This window comes from Sciurus vulgaris (assembly GCF_902686455.1).
Source record: "Sciurus vulgaris genome assembly, chromosome: 3".
NCBI lineage: Eukaryota > Metazoa > Chordata > Mammalia > Rodentia > Sciuridae > Sciurus > Sciurus vulgaris.
Window position 1 is genome coordinate 12,017,512 of NC_136463.1, and position 16,899 is coordinate 12,034,410.

General features: G+C 48.1%; 1 protein-coding gene across 2 annotated transcripts in view; it reads left to right on the forward strand.

Moving 5' to 3' along the window:
* Nucleotides 1–7,336: 7,336 nt before the first annotated feature.
* The window catches only part of RGS9 (regulator of G protein signaling 9), a 69,204-nt gene continuing 59,641 nt past the window's right edge, over nucleotides 7,337–16,899 (forward strand). For both annotated transcript variants that reach the window (XM_079131979.1, XM_079131978.1), the window contains exon 1: nucleotides 7,337–7,408. In XM_079131979.1, coding sequence (XP_078988105.1) covers nucleotides 7,352–7,408 — 57 coding nt within the window. In that variant the 5' untranslated portion in view covers nucleotides 7,337–7,351. The remainder of the gene's footprint in view (nucleotides 7,409–16,899) is intronic.

Genomic DNA, 16,899 nt, shown 5'->3' on the forward strand with positions numbered 1-16,899 from the left:
GAAAAAGTCAGAAGGGGCAGAAACTTTGGAAAATCCCTTGCTTTGGAAAGCCAGAGGTATGACATTGGTTCCCTGCTGTTCTTGGCTCCTTACAAAGATGGCGGCGGCAGGTGGGCCTGGGGTTTCAGCCATGGTGCCCGAGCAGGCCCCTCCCAGGACAGGGAGGAACATCTGCGGTTCACCAAGGAAGGCCAGCCCCAGGAAGCTCTGGGGGTCAGTGTCAAGAGAGTGCTCAGCTGCTGTGCCTCCTGTTTAAGTACGATTTGCAGGGTGGGTGCGTTAGGCAGAAGGGGGTTTTAGTAAGATGGATACAAATGGGGTGCACCAAGTAGCAAATTTTCCTGGGGTCTCTTTTCCTGAAGTGGGTCCCTCTTGCCCACCCCCCACTCCCATCCCTCTCTGATGCCTGCGGCAGAAATGGTTGGGGTATGTCATTGATCTGTGACATGGCACCCCCTTGTGGGGTGAGTGCTGTAAGTCCAGAGGTACTCACTTTGTAGGGATCACAAAATCTCACTCTGTTACCCTTTAGAGCTCATTGAGTATTTTTAAAATTCTTTTTGGAATATTGAAATAACGGGGTTTTAAAACAGGAGGGGGATTTCGCCATTTATCAAGAGAAAAACCATTTACTAGAGAAAAACGAGAGAATCAAAGAGGAGGTGACTTGATCAAAGTCACCCATCCAACCAATCCATAGGACAGAAAGCAGACCAGTGATTGTGTAGGAATAGAGGGGAAGGAGTCAAAAAGGGCTCGAGGACACTTTAGGGGGTAATGGATGTATTCCCTATGTTGATCTGGATTGAATGTATTGTTTTATATGTGGTGTATAAACTTACAGAATGGTGCACTCTGTTTATTGTATACCAGTTATATCATTTTTTTGTGGTTGGTACTGGGGATTGAATCCAGGGGTGCTCTATCACTGAGATACATCTCCAGCCTTTTTAATTTTCTTTGTTTTTACACAGAGTCTTGCTAAGTCACCCAGGTTTGTCCTTGAACTTGTGGTCCTCCTGCCTCAGCCTCCTGAGTTGCTTGCGCCACCACCAATTGTACCTTGATAAAGCTGAACTTAAAAAAATTATATTGTAAAAAGCTACCCACCTTTGCAGAGGCAGAGTGGGGACGAGGACTCACGCTTTGCATCTTGAAGCCTTCACACTCCCCCTTGACCTCAGGGCCACTTTAAATCCAAAGCCTTTTTCAAGTTGTAAAAATACCTTTCCCACAGTGCTATTTAAAAAGAATTCTATACTTCCAAATTTTCTATAATGAAAAATAATTATACCCTTTTGGAAAAGTAGCAGATGCCATTCAACCTTTCCAACGTGACTTGGCCCATGAAGAGACGGAAGTGCACACTGCTGAGCTGGGAGGCAGGGAGGGACGGCCAGGCCTGATTTCATTCTCTGTTGCTATGCTTGTCTTCAGCAATGCTTCCAGAAGCTATCGTCTCTGAACATCCAGTTCATTTAGTTTAGGATAAGGAAGATCACAGGGACAGCGTTTTTATTATAGGATTATGGTTTTGTGGTAGTTGCCATTAGGCTAAAATAATTTCTGAATAACCCCTGGGTGAAGAAGAGGCAGGAAACCTTCCAGAAAGTGCAATTCCTTTATTACCCTCTACATAATCAAGCACTGCGAGCCACCAGGTGTGGTGGGCTTCTGGAGGGCTAAAAATAGTTTCTTTGGGGAGAAGGTGGAACTAGAGAGAAGGGTGGGTGTAGTTAGCCCTACCACCGTTTCATTGAGCTCTAGCTGATCAGCGAGCTGGCCCCTCATGCTCACTTTATGGGACATAAAACCCTGTGACTTTCCTACCAGAAGCATTCATGAGCCATTACCTCTCTAACTGGAGCTGGGAAGAAACATTCAGCATCTGAGAGAGTTTTTCCCCCTCTGTATGTCTTATTTATTAGAATTTCTGGTGGGGACCATTTCTGCCATGCTGCTTGACAAGGTCCAAGCACGCTGAAGGGCTTGGCAAGGCCCCCATTCCAGGAAATTGCCCGTCACCTCTCCTAGGAATTGGGTGTTTTCTTGTAATTATCATACTTATAACTGTGCAACCGCGAATCATATTCCCTGGGTTGTTGTGATAAGACTTTAACCTCAATGAGTCTGTGGAGCTTGGAGGAGGATGAGGAATACTTTAAGAAATGTACCAACATCACACATAATAAGTCTGAGGGTACGGAGTGTGAGGAGTTCATCAGAAAACTAGTTACAGGAATTGCTTGCTCCTATGCTGACCACACCTGCCCCAGTTAATGCTTGACCAGCAAAACAGCCTGATGAACAGAACAGGAGACTTGTTGTCCCCACAGTACAAGGACCACCCTACTTAGCTTACTAGATTGGGGGACGTTTGTGATAGCCACCTAGAGGGAAACAAGCGAATAAGTATAAGCACCCACCTCCCACAGATCCACCTCTTCCCTGTACAGGAGTGTACAATGAAAATGGTGAACGAATAATTAATATTAATGGTAAATGGACAGATGTCCAACGTTTGTCCTTCCTTCAAAGGCTTGGACATCAAGGGCCATCCTGGAAATGTAGGCTTAAAGAACAAAGAAACAGCATATGCAAACAATTAGAAAAATATTATCTCAAGATCAAATGCCTTCACTGCATGATAACTGGTTATGAGTAGTTTATGCTGGCTTAGGTCTCATATGTATTATAGTAGGTAGAGGATAAATCAATAACATAAAGAACATTAGGGTAAAAATCAAACACTCACACTAATCGTTCAGCAGTAAATAACCTAACTTAGTTTTACTTGAGCTTGTTTAGGTAATAAACCTTTAAGGTTAAATCAAAAACATAATAACATGAGCTAAAGATTAGTGCATGTTTTGCTTAGCAGTTTGGTAAAATTAGCTTAAAACAAAATAGTCATTATGCTGACAATAGGTCTGACACTGGAGGGTAAATAAAGGCCAGTAGGGTGAAAAGAGGAAAGTACCTTTCACTGTAATATGCTCAGGCGAGTAACTTCAAGTAAATATAGAAAGTTGACCTTAATGTACCCGCTCTGTGATAGACACCTGCTGGAAAGTGTGGTTAATGACAAATCTTGTGGTAATTTCTCTATAACTTGCCATAACTTGTATCTTGCTTAATCCTGCTTTACTTAATCCTATAAAAGAAGAACTAAAATAAATCTGAGCAGCACTTTGTTCAAGTTGCTCCAGGGGATCCTGTCGTTCCTCTGGGCCGACTCCACCCATCTTCCCGGGACCCTGCGAGTTGGTGGGGCTGCTCCCGGCAAATTTCAAATGTAATGTATTCTTGTAACGACTTCAAACAAGTCAGCGTTATATGAGTGTAAATGGTGGAACAGTATGTCCAGTGTCCAGGGAGTCAGGAGACTCTGACACCATTTCTGTCTAAGTCAGGGAGATGGCTGTTCACGGAGGTGTGGACAGTGCTGTCATGGGGCTGGCCAAAGTGCCTGGGGACCCAGCATTAGTGGGACACAGGACGAACAGAATGCAGGACATCTCTCACATCCACACCATAATAGATATTTAACCCCATGTCCTGCCTTTTCACAATTTGCCTCCCCTGTGTCCCTTCGTCCCCCAAATCCTTTGTACTTTGCTGCCTGACTTCTTGCTCCCTAGGGCTGACCCTAAAAGACTGGGGCACCTGGGCTTTGTTGCCCTCTGGATCCAGGTCAGGGCTGGACCAAGGGAGGCACCAATGGGAGGGCAGGATGAGAGGCCGATGGCTATCTATTTCCCCAGCTTCCTTTCTGGCCATGGCCGTGCCCTTCCAGGAAGGCAGTCCCTCCACCAGGGCTCCCCCTCTGCCTCCCTGTGGGTTTGGGAAACGGCAATGGCTTCTCGGAGCTGCTCCCCTCTGGACACATCTGCAGCTCCCGAGGCTCCTTCACGGAAGTCTCTGTCTGAAAGTGGGTCTGATACTTCCCTCATGTGGGAATGAACTGAGGTTTCTCCTAGCCTGAGAGGGGCACGAGGGTGGGGAGGGTGGTCTTAAGCTTTAGAGCCCGGCACTTGGCACGGTGGACAGTCGGGATGTTTGATTGAGATGCTCCTGGGTTTTAAAGGGCCTGGCTGCTTCTGGTGGATGACACATCGTTGTACCACGACCAGGTTTTATTCTGTGGGGACAAGGTCCAGAAGTGCGCTGATCACGGCGTGTCCTATTCGGGCAGTGTGACTCCACTTCCTCCACTTCAGGTCCTGAGTCACACTCTTTTTTGATGATGTTGAGGACACCAAGGACAGCAGTGACAATGATAATGGCATGTGTGCTCATCTGAGTCACAGGCCTGGAGTGAGCTCTGTGCCTCTCTGCCTTATTGCCAGGCGATGCTTATGGAGGCCTCGTTTATACATAAAGATGTGCTCTGGTTTGAATAGTAGAGTTGAATTGAGTTTTGAGGGGCAAATTTAAATTTACCTGTGTAGGTAAATTTGCTCCTGTTAAGACACAGGACATTGCTATCACTCCAGAAAGTTCTCTGATAGCCTTCCTGTCGATCACCATTGTGATCTGGTGTCTAGGGAACTCCCTGTGCCCCACCTTCCAGACAGTCTCATCCCGGCCTCTGCACCTTTTCTGGTTGCTGTTGTCTGCAGGGTATCCTCACATGTCCTCTCACCTGGTTGGCTCCCCATCTTCCTTTGAGACCTCTCCTCCAGGAAGCCTCCCTGATCTTGTCCTCTACTCAGGCTGGGTCAGGTCCTCTTCTACAAAGCCCTGTATTTCGTCCTCTGAATCCCTATTAGATTTTGTTTTATGCCATTTTTGTGCAAGTATTCTTTCTCCCCCACGACACGGAGCTCCTTGGTGAGGACTGGGTCAAATTCTGTTTTAAATTCTAAGCACAAGGCCTGGCACACAATATGTTTGCTGTTAAATGTATGAATTATTTCTGTCCCCACCCCACTGCCAGGACACCACCCAAACCTTTAACACTATATTACACACTGGGACCTTCTAGTTGCAAGAAGAGACTCAGATAGGTAGACACTTTTGGCCCTGGGAAGGCTCTGCCCCAGCTAAGCCCAGGGGCCCTTGCCTCCTGGTGCCTCTGTTGCGCTCTGCCTCTTTGTTTACTTCTCTTTTCTTTTCTTCTTCTTTGGTAATTTATTTTTTATGTTTTTATTTATTTATTTTTTTGTACCAGGGATTGAACCCAGGGGCACTTCACCATTGAGCTACATCCCCAGCCCTTTTTATGTTGAGACAGAGTCTCTCTAAGTTGCTTAGGGCCTTACTAAATTGCCGAACTTGGCCTTGAACTGGAGGTCCCTGAGGTCCTGCCTCGACCTCATGCCTGGCTGCTTGCCTTTTCTAATCAGCTCCTTCTACTCATCTTTTATTTCTGCTGCCTCCTAACTTCAGCTTGCATCTTGCTTCAGCTTCCTCTGGCCCTGTTTCTACATCTATCTGACTTGAATTGACATTTGTAAAGGAGATAATCTAGCAAGTTCATCTAAGCTTTTTGAATCCACCTCAGAGTCACATCATGGGCCAGGAACTGGGCTCTGGGTTACATGCCCAGCATCCCTGGTCCAATGAGCTAAGGGTGGGTCTCACAAAACGTGGTTTCTTGAAGCGCAGAGCACCATAGAGAAAGAGGTGGGCATGTCAGAGAGGCCTTCTGAGATCCCTCCTATCCTATTACTGAGCAAAACTCCTTGTATTTCTGCCCCTTTTTGCTCCTGAACAATTTGTTTTCTCTCATCCTTCCTATTGGGAAAGTCACTTGTCTTCTCTCTGTTTAGGATTTGTAGGATTGCGTATTGAAAATGGAAGGAACCTCAGGGGTTAGGCTTGCGTGTGGTCTGTATATCACCAGGCCAAAAGGCCAAAAGGTGCTGCATGAACATACTTCTCAGAGGTCTGGTGTGGGTGGCAGGATCTCTAATCCTGCACACAGATAGACCCCTGCAGGGTCCAGGTCTTCTGCATCGGAGGCTCTGAATCAGGAGTTACCGAAAAAGCTCCAGAGGGAACAAACCACAAACCCCTTGAAATTGTCTGCAAACCTGAGTCAGCATTGCGTGTGCGCACGTGTGTCTTCCTGAGAGAATGTCTATAGTGCTCATCAGATTATTAAGGTAAATATTGCCCAAAAGGAAAAAAAATATGGATAACAACCCCTACTTTAAAAGGACATTGGCTGACTGTGCCTTCCTAAGGTAGATCTCTACTTTCTTCCAAGTTTAACATTTTATTGTTACACTAAATGTCCACCCAGCCAGTATAAATAGGAGAAAGTGCTTTGTATGACAAAGTTGAAGGGTCTGAATTATCTACGGGCTTCAACCTCTCATTTTTCTAGAGATGGAAACACTAAGATAATTATGTCAATTTAGGTCTGTCAATTGTAACAAGTGTCCCACTCTGGGTAGGACTGTTGATAATGCAGGAAACCATGAATGTCTGGGGAGAGAGGATATATGGGAAATCTCTATGTTACACCTTTCTGCTCAATCTTGTGGTGAAGCTAAAAATGTTCTACAAATTAAAAGTTTATTAAAAACAAACAAACAAAACAGCCCTACACTAAGAATCAAAGAAATAAAATATAATTTTCCCAAGGCTAGACAACTGGCCCAGTAGCCACTACGGCCTTCCTCTCCCTTCTTATTTCTATATTTTAGCCAACATTTTTAGAAATTCCTCTGTTATTTGGTGTCAAGAAGTCACCACCTCTGATCTTTTTTTCTGCACAAACATTTATTTAGGGCCAAGCACTGCATCACACACTTCTCCATTAAGAGTAGGGGAATCTTTCTGTTGGATATTATTACCCCATTTAAAATTTTTTACTTTTTACCTTAGGAAATTGATTCTCGGAAATTTAAAGAAGTCGCGTACCGCTGCCCAGCTACTTAGGGGCAAAGCTGGTGCAGGAAAGCCTGTGTTCCCACTCCGCTTTATTGGTGATGATTTTCTCTCACTTTTGTACATAACTCCGCCCAGGTTAAAAGGCTCCCTCTTTGGGACAGATCCCCAGCTGTCGGGTCCCTGACTTGCAGGTCTCACCTGAGGCTCGCGGGGTACAGGTAGGGCGGGACGCCGCCCCCTGGTGGCAGGTGCGCGCCCTCGCAGCGCATGCTAATGAGCCCGCGGCGCCGCTCGCTGATTGGCTGGCGCGGATTCCAGCTGCTTTGCAAGTCGGCGGGTGCGAGGGAGAGTCGAGGGGCCGCAGGCGGCAGCCAGAGCTCTGCGCGCTCCCCGCCCCGCGCATCGCGGTCGACGCCCAGGCTGGGCGGGCCAGGCTGGCTTCCGAACTTGGGGCTTTCCCTCTTCTCTCCCATTTGTGTGGTGGTGGTAGATCCATCCAGGGTCCAGGATGACGATCCGACACCAGGGCCAGCAGTACAGGCCGAGGATGGCATTTCTCCAAAAGGTAAGCTGGGTCACCCACACCTGGGCCCGGGCAGGTGGGCGGGGTCGGAGTCTGGGGAGAGTCCGAGGACAGGCTGTGCAGGAGCTGGCTTTTCTTTTCGGCGGTTCGCGCGGCTTGGTTGTATTAAATGACTTATTTGCTTTGTGTGTTGCTTTTAAAGACTGTAATAATTAGGGTTTCCTGTAAACTCTTTGTAGTGGAGAATCTGCAGCCAGTTCTGATGGTCCACAGGAGGCTGGAAACAACCTGTTACTCGAGGCAGTTGAGCTGAGGCTGTGTAAGGTTTCAGACAGCCTGCCGATATTGTTGTAAGCCATCCAGATGACAAATTAACATTTTTTGGGGCCGTGTTTTTCTGATCCTAACTGCAGTATTATAAAATAAGTGTGTTTGTGTGTACGCATAGACCATGAACATGATGTGATCGGTAGGATCTGTTTACAATGTGCAGAGAGCCCTCGTGTGAAGATGGGCACTCGAATCTCCCTCGACTGTGCTGGCAGCAGAGCCAGAACCTGCTCCGGTCTGTTGTAAATGCTTTCTTAGACCAAGTGACCAGGCACAGGGTGTCCATTCTGGAAAGCACTTGGAGAGTGATGTGTTTGGGGATGAAGTGGTTCATTTTGTCCTGGGCTTTTGAGATAGCAAGTGTGGGAGGAGATCTACAGAGGATTAGATCCCAGGTCACCTGTCTGCCCTTCTGAAGCCGGTCTGCAGCCACTTTTCGCAGCGTGGTGACCATCCTCTTAGGCTTATCCTGTTGAGTAGAATTAGCTGAATGCTTTGTGACAAGCTGGGCCCTACCCTGAGCCCCAGGAGCTAAGCCAATTGGCGTAGTCAGTGACCAACTGTTTTGATTTGCTAAAGGTGTTAAAGCCTGGACCATCCTGGGCACACCAGGACCCTTGTCACACTCTGTCCACTGAGTGTGGCAGAATGTTGTCCTGCCTGAAAGAACCAAAGAACCAATATCACAAATGCTTGTTCTTCAAAGCCAAAGCAACTGCCCAAGCCTAGTGTCTGAGAGCCTCACCCCATCTTCCAGGTTTTATCCCAGGACTCCTTCTCCCAGGCAGGACAGCTCTGGCTTGGAGACTCAGAGAATGATTTTCTGGAGATAACCCGGCTTGCTTATTGAATCTTGGGTATTCTTTTCCATCAGGATGGAAGAGAATCTAGTAGATTCTTCTCTCTTTACCCAGCGCTTTGCTCTCCAGCCTCCCCTTCTCTACCCTTGCCTCCCCTCCCACCCCAGAGTCCTCTACCTCCGCCCCAGCCCCCCCACCTCCCTCCCTGTCATGCCTTCCTCCCGCCTGGCCTCTGCTCTCACCCCAGTTCCCCATTCCCACTCCACGCACCCCTCCTCCATGGCTTTCTGCATACAACTACTGTTTTTCTTTCCCAAACCAAGTGACCTCTCTCAGCCAAAACCCTAGCGGGCTTCCCACACTCACAGGATTCCGTCCAGCCTTCTCAGCCTGGCCACTCGTAACTCTGCTCTCGCCCTGCTCCATCCTATCTCCCCGGGTTTCCCTTCCCCTGCCTTCCTCCTCCAGGAGTGGATGAACAGGATTCGGAAGAGAACAGCCACAGGTACTTAGGGGCTCTTGCTCAGTGATGTCCTCTCCTCTCGGGGAGTCTGTCCCGTGCCCTTTCCTGTACCGGCCTCCTCAAGTCCCGTCTCCCTCTGCCAGCCTCCCTCTCCTCCTCTTCTCATGCCCCACTCTCGGCCCCTCCTCTGTGAAGGTGGGTTCTATTGACCCTCAAGCAGAGTGACTTCCTTCTCTGTGCCTACAGACCCTGCCCGACCTCCAGTATTTATTTTTCTTTGTCCCATGCCATCAACAACCCCGTGTGCTGCATATTCTGAGCCCCTTGGTCACATCACAGAGCTCCTAGAGCAGAAGCAGGTGACAAAGTCTTCAGGACAGGCCTCAGGAGGCTGTGCCAGGGGATTCTTAGAAATTCACCAGCCTGGGCACACCAGGACAGTTGTCACACTCTGTCCAGCTTCTGGAGGTGACGGCTAGCCTTCCAGAGGAGCCTAGAGGAAAGGATTGTGTCCCTGGGTGCAGGTGTCATTCCCCACTGGTTCAACACAGGTCCTGTGCTCCTGGCAGGGGACTTACATACATCATCTCATCTGTTCATCGGACAGTGGAGAGGATCACTGTTCTAGCGAGGAGGAAGCTGAGACTCAGAGAAGTTAAGCCACCTGCCAGTCATACAGTCACAAAGTGATGGAACCAGGAAAAAATACAGGCGTGGCCACCATCTGTCCCCAAAGTGATAGGATGCTATGAAATTTCCCATGATGTGGGACAGAGTGGCAGCTGTGGGAAGGCCTGGTACAATGTGTCTGGGGGACACAGAGCTGAGAACTGAAGGATGCACAGGAGGAAGTTCCAAGCAGAGAGAAAGATGTTCCAGGCAAAGGAAATAGCATGTGCCAAAGCAGAGAAGCTTGTGCACACCGGTGGGCTGGAGGGTGTGTTGTTCTGTAATAGATGGAGTGTGAAGAAGGGAGAGAGGGAGCGTGGAAAGGTGGGGGGGGGGGATAAGGGGATCACAATCTGCCCTTGGAAACGTTTTAAAAAATTTTTATTTATTTTTATTTTCACAGACTGCATTTTGATTCATTGTGCACAAAGGGGGTACAACTTTTCGTTTCTATGGTTGTGCACGATGTAGAGTCACACCATTCATATAATCATACATGTACATAGTGTCATGATGTCTGTCTCAGTTCACTGTTTTTCCTTCCCATCCCCTCCCCTCCCCTCATTTCCCTGTACACAATCCGAAGTTCCTCTATTCTTCTCTCACGCCCCCTCCACTGTTATGTATCATCATCCACTTAACAGAGAAAACATTCAGCCTTTGGTTTTTTGGGATTGGCTTATCTCACTTAGCATGATATTCTCCAACTCCATCCATTTACCTGCAAATTCCATAATTTTATTCTTCTTTATGGTTGAATAATATTCCATTGTGTATACATACCGGTTTCTTTATCCATTCCTTCATCTATTGAAGGACGTCTAGGTTGGTTCCACAATCTACCCATTGTGAATTGAGCTGCTATCAACATTGATGTGCCTGTGTTACTGTAGTATGCTAATTTTAAGTCCTTTGGGTATAAACCTTTGGAAACTTTTGAAGATAGTTTGCTTTTTGATAGATTTGCAAATTAAGACCCCTGATGTGAGTAAGATGCGTGGATGAGATGTCTTCTTTTTCCTGAGCTAGGAGAGTTCTCTCAAGGGGTCCTGTGCCTCCGTCAACTCCAGCCATCTAGGACGGGTGGCTTCTCACAGTGGGGAGAGTGGAGCCAGTCAAGGACCCTTCCCTCTGCGATTCCTAAGGCCCTTGCATCTGTGTGTTCATCTCAAGTTCCACGCCAGGGAGACATGCCCATCAGCCCAGACGCTGCCCACCTGTGATGCCTGGGCTGGTTTAGGACGTGGGGGACAGAGATGGAGAGCCAGCCTGCTCAGGGGCTTTGCTGGGGGCTTAGCTGACGGCACACAGGGGCCATGAGCACGGCTGAGTGGACCCTGTGGTTCCAGCATCCATGGGCTTTAGCTCTGGTGCTGGGACATATCCCTCTGGGATTCCTGGATCACCATCCCAGCTGGTTCCAGCTTCTGGAATTCACCATGGGACTGACTTTTTTTGGAGAAAGAAAGAAGCTTTCTGTTAGATGACTTGACTTCCCTGTGTGGCTTCTGGCCTTCCTTCCTTCCTTCCTTCCTTCCTTCCTTCCTTCCTTCCTTCCTTCCTTCCTTCCTTCCTTCCTTCCTTCCTCCTTCCCTCCCTCCCTCTCCTTCTTTCTTTTTTCTTTTCTTTTTTGCTTGGGAAGGAGGAATATTGGCTATTTTGCTGAAGAAGGAGGCACGCTGCGCCACCTGGGAAGAGAGTGGGATCGCTTGCTCGTGTCCTTCTTTCCTTCAGTGCAGATAATGGAGCACTGATGTCCTAGGTGTTGAGGACAACAAGGAGGTTAGTCTACGGAAATTAGGAGAGAATTACATGCACCACAGCAGACACTGTTGGAGGCTCCACCAAGGCGTAGAAATCAGCACCACCTGGGGGATGGGAATCACAAGGGGACTTGCAACTGAGTTGAGTTAGGAAAAACTCGTTCTTTTTTTTTTTTTTTGGTGGGGGTGGCTGGGAAGATGAGTGACATTTTAGGCAGATACAAAACACAAATGTGTGAAATAGCCTGTTGGTTTGGGGGACTGCTCAGGGTTCGGGACAGTTGACCCAGAGAGGGCAGAAGAAGTGTTTGGACAGCAGGGCTGGTAGGTAAGAGGGGCCCAGAACTGAAGGGCTTCTTATGGCATGCTGAGGATTTGAGGCTTTCTGTGCTTAACAAGAAGCTGTCTGGTGGAAACCGGGGATGAATATGATGAGGTGATTTACATGCCAGAAGGATGATGCTGATGAGACAGTATGAGGCTGCTCAACTCTGGATGTACCTTTGAAAATGTCAATATCAGGTCACTGTCCTTAGAGTTTTGGATTACCCTGGCCTGGGGTAGGGTTCGAGCATTGGCCTTTTTGGTACTGGGAATGAACACAGGGACACTTTACAACTGAGTGACACCCCCGGCCCTTTTTATTACTTTTTATTTTGAGACAGATTCTTGCTCAGTTGCTTAGGGCCTCACTAAGTTGCCGAATCTGATTTTGAACTCACGACCCTCCTGTTTCAGCCTCTCTCTGGGATTACAGGTATGTGCCACTGCACCCTGCAAGCACTGGTCTTTTTAAGAAAGCTTCCCAGGTAGTCTGAAGTGCAGCTGAGATGATACCCCTTGGGCACATTTGGCAACGTCTAGATGCATTTTGGGTTATTACAACTGGGGATTTCATTGGCATCTAGTGGGTAGAGACCAGGGATGCCAACATCCAAGAGTGCACGGGATGACCCCCCTTGCAAAGAGGGATCCTGCCCAAAATGTTGGTGGGGTGTGGTTGAGAGCCCCTGGGCCAGGGGACACATGGGAGGCTGGAGACAGGTGCCAGTGAAGAGGCAGAACCTGCGGTCCAGGAGGGGGTGAGAAGGCGTTCCACTGAGGCAGGATTGAGTGGGAAGAAAAGAGATGTGTGGGATACAAAAGCAGCAGCAGAAGTCGCCCATCGCTGTTCTTGGTTGGGATCATCACACAGGGGCTAGGGCATGGTGCAGGTGTCTCCAAGACGCTGGGGTGAGCTGACCACTGGTTGGTTGTACTCCTTGTGCTGGGCTTATTAGAAAGAGAAAACCTTAGCTGGGCGCGGTGGTACACACCTGTAATCCCAGTGGCTCGGGAGGCTGAGGCAGGAGGATCGTGAGTTCAAAGCCAGCCTCAGCAACAGTGAGGCACTAAGCAACTCTGTGAGACCCTGTCTCTAAATAAAATACAAAATAGGGCTGGGGGTGTGGCTCAGTGCCCCTGAGTTCAATCCCTGGTACCCTGCCCCCCCCCAAAAAAAAGAAAGAGCACACCCTCCTCTTAGAACCTGTGTTGTGAGGTCACTTCCCCATCTTGGTATGGGGAAGTCATGATTATCATAGTTCCCCTGGGAACCTTCTCCTTAAGGAAGCTTAAAGGAAAATTCCAGCCCTTGAGATATTCTGCAGTGAGTGACGGCTTCTTAATTCGAGGAGCCGCGTGGGTGTGGTGGGTGGGATGTCAAAGCCATCGTTTCTGATCCCTTCATGATGTCAGGGTCCCCGGCACACCTGCAGTCACGCATCTAAGAGAGGAACTGTGGGGCTGACATCTCCCCCTCTGCCCCCCACGCCCAACGCAGGGTCAGACGGGGCTCAGGGGTTGTCTGATTATGTGGCATTTATGTGTTGCCTGGGAACAGGATGGGGCTGATTCTTCATCTCCTGAGGAGGTGGGAGTGATGTGGCTGGGAACAGGGGCACTGATGTTTGAGGGTAGGTATGGCCATGGCTCGCTCGCTCATCTCCAGAGGGATACCCACAGGACACAGGAGGCTGGTGTGAAAGTTTGCAGCAGTTTGGAGCCGAAAGGCAAGGAAGGGGTTCTTACTCTCTGAACAACATGGAAAATAGCTGAGTCTGTCATCTCTGTGAGGGGATGGAAGAGAGTCTGTATTAGTCAGCTCAGGTTGCCATAACAAAGCAGCCCGGGCTGGGTGGCTTAAACAATAGAAATTTATTTTCTCACAATTCTGGAGGCTGGAAGTCTGAGATCAAGGTGTGGTAGGGTTCTTTTATGTGGAGGCCTTGCTCCTTGTTCTGCTTTCTCTTCTTGCTGAGTCTTCACCTCATCTCTCCTGCTAGTGTCTCCAAACCTTTATTGGATTAGGGCCATCCTCAGGACCTCATTTCACCTTACTTACCCATTGAGAGACCCTTTGTCCCCAAACAGTCATATTGAGGTACTGGGGGGGTAAGGATTTCACCACATGAACTTGCTGGGGCAGTGGGTGGAGACACAATTCAGTGTATAACAGCCTCTCTCGGATAAGTTAGAATCCTGCTATTTCCTGCACAGGTGATTGGAGAGACCCCTCAGAAGAATTTGCATCCAGAAAAGTCGGAGGAAAATTGATTGGAATCCTAGTGGGTTGAGCTCCCTCAAAATGTTTCTGAGGTCCATGTGAGGCCCCCCCTCCCACACGGCTCCTTCTTTCTGTTAAGGGTGACACACCTGCCGAAAGAAATCTGACTCCTCTCATTGTGTTTTTAAAATAACTCTCATTATTCCTCCTCTGAAGGTTATTTTCGAACTCCTTGTAACAATTGTTTTTAATGCAAAGACAAAGAATCAAATCTGACTTTCTCTGGAGAAACTCAGGTTTCTAACTTATAAGGTGGGATTCTACGTGGGCCCGGTATTTCCACGAAATGCTGTCATTTCACCTAATAAAAATATTTAACATGAACACAACCTTTCTTCTGGCAGCTAATGTGGGGAAGGGGAGTCTTGGGCTTTGATGTTAGAAAGTCTGGGACTCACGGTTGGCTAGTAACTCTGAGAAGGGTCACTTCTGCAGCCCTCAGATTTAATGGACTTCCAGTCTGCTGTCTCCGCTGTCCATCCCCAGGAGCAGCAGCCTTCCAACTGCTCGGCAGACCCGCCTGTCTCTTTGCCTCTCTGTCTGCTGCTACCCCGCAAGGCAGACCCATGGCTTGGGACTGTGCCAAGCTCTGACCTTGCAGAAGGCTAACGGCTGTAACTTCCAGCGGATCTGAAACAAACATCCTCTGTTCCAGACAATTCCATGAGCCAGGAAGGTGTCTGTGCAGATGAAGCCTGCAGTCAGTCTTGCTCAGGGAGAACCTGATGCTGCCTGGGTCTTGCTGGGCTGGCTGAGTCACTGACGGTGTGCCTGGGAACTGTCTTAACTGTGCACCTGATCTCAGCCCATTTCCTTGAGATTATGGCTCAAACGCAAATGCTGGTTTTGCATTGAAGGCTGAACTAGTACATGCTACCCTTCAGCCTTGATTTGGGACCTTGTCCCATGTTCCTGGAAAGGTGGAAGCCTTCTAGGTACGGGAGTAGGCTGCACAGGGAGAACGATTGCAATTCAGGGCTTCCTGGGATGACCTTTACCTTCAATCCAGCTGGGTCAGTCTCTCCTTTTAAATTTTAATTTCAATTTCATTTTATTGTGGTAAGGCCACTTAGCACGAGAACTACCCTTCGAAGAAATTTTAAATGTACAGTACAGTATGATTAAGTACAAGTATTATATTGTACAGCAGATTTCCAGAACTTATTTGTCGTGACTGAAATTTTTATATTCATTGATTAGCAAGTTGTCACTCCTTCGCCCACCAGCCCCTGGCAACCACCATTCTGGGAATTTGCCTGTTTAAGAAACGTCATAAAGTGGAACCAGGAGGCCTTTGTCCCTCTGGGTCTGTCTCATTTCACCTACTAGGACGACCTCGCGGTTCACGCATAGTGTGTATGGCGGAATGTTCTTCTTATGTGTCTCTATCTGTCCACGTTGTCTTTGTCCCTTTGTCTGCGGACACTTAGGTGGTTTGTGAACAATGTCGCAGTGAACCCGGGGGTGGGGGTGGGCAGACCCTTCTTCTGGTCCTGATTTCAGCTCTTTGGGATCTAAGCCCAGAGGCAGGACTGTTGGATCTTTCTGTTGTCTTGGAGGTGCATCCAACCGCTTCCCACAGTGGTGGCGTACCCTCCCTCCCACCCACGGTGGACAGGGGTTCCCAGACCCGTCTCTTCACCTGCCTGCCTGGAAGCTCAGGTCTCTGCACACCACCCCTCCCTTGGAGGGCAGCCCGGCTGTCCAGCTTTTCACCTCCACATGCTCTTCTGGGGTTATGGGACCATCCTCCTCTCCTGGCTATTATGCCCATCGGTGCCTTCTTATTTCTTGGCATATATTTTACTCTGTACTCGAAATCTCATAAATACTTATTTCAGGCACAGCTTGGTCCTACATGCTTTAAGTACTTCATTTCATTTAATCTTCACAACATCCCCATGATATTGTAGGTGCTATCTTAATCTCCCTTCGACCTGAATGGGTCTTAGTGGAATTCACCTCAGGCCTCTAGCTCTAAACCTGGGCAGAGATTTGAACTGAGCTCTCTCTGCGTCCAGATCCCTCCCCCACCTTTAAAGGCATTTTATTTATTTATTTGCAGCACTGAGGATTCAACTCAGGGGCATTTTACCTCTGGGTGACATCTCCAGCCCTTTTTATTTTTTATTTGCTCTTTTTTAGATATACATACATACATATATGTATACATAATATGTATTATTCATGGAGTTTAACTTCCTCCTCTTGTGGTTCTACATGATTTTATATTAGTTAACTCTATTTGTTTTCGAGACAGGGTCTCCTTATGTTGCTCAGGCTGGTCTCAAACTTCTGGGCTTAAGTGGTCTTCCACCACAGCCTCCTGAGTGCTGAGGCTGCAGGTTTGCCACCATGCTTGCTCTCTGGATCTTCACATACCTGTCTGCAGCTCTCTGAGGACTGTGAGTGTGCCTTTCACCTTGCTCTGTCCCCCACAGTGCGGGGCACTGTGTACATGCTCAAGTACCTGTTTTTGTTTGAGTAGCAGAGCAGGATTTTTATTCCTGGTCATCTGGACACAGCTGCACAGGGAAGTTCCAAAAATGCATTCATCATATGAATGCTACTCACGTTTTGCTTTGCGATGGGATCTTGCTAAGTTGCCCAGGCTGGCCTCAAACAGGAAGTCCTTCCTCCTCAGCCTCCTGGGTAGCTGGGATTACAGACATCTGCCTCTGTGCTGGGTCTGCTACTGTAACGATCGTAACACTGACATATGTGTCTCCTTATGAAGTATCTATCTTTATGCTTACACTGGTTGAGCATCTTTAACACAAAAATCAGAAACCCTGAATGCTTCAGATTCAGAAATATTTTGAGCACCAGCATGATGCCGCAAGAGGAAAAGTCCACACTGAAACTTGTTTCATGCACAAAATTATTAAAATACCATATAAAAT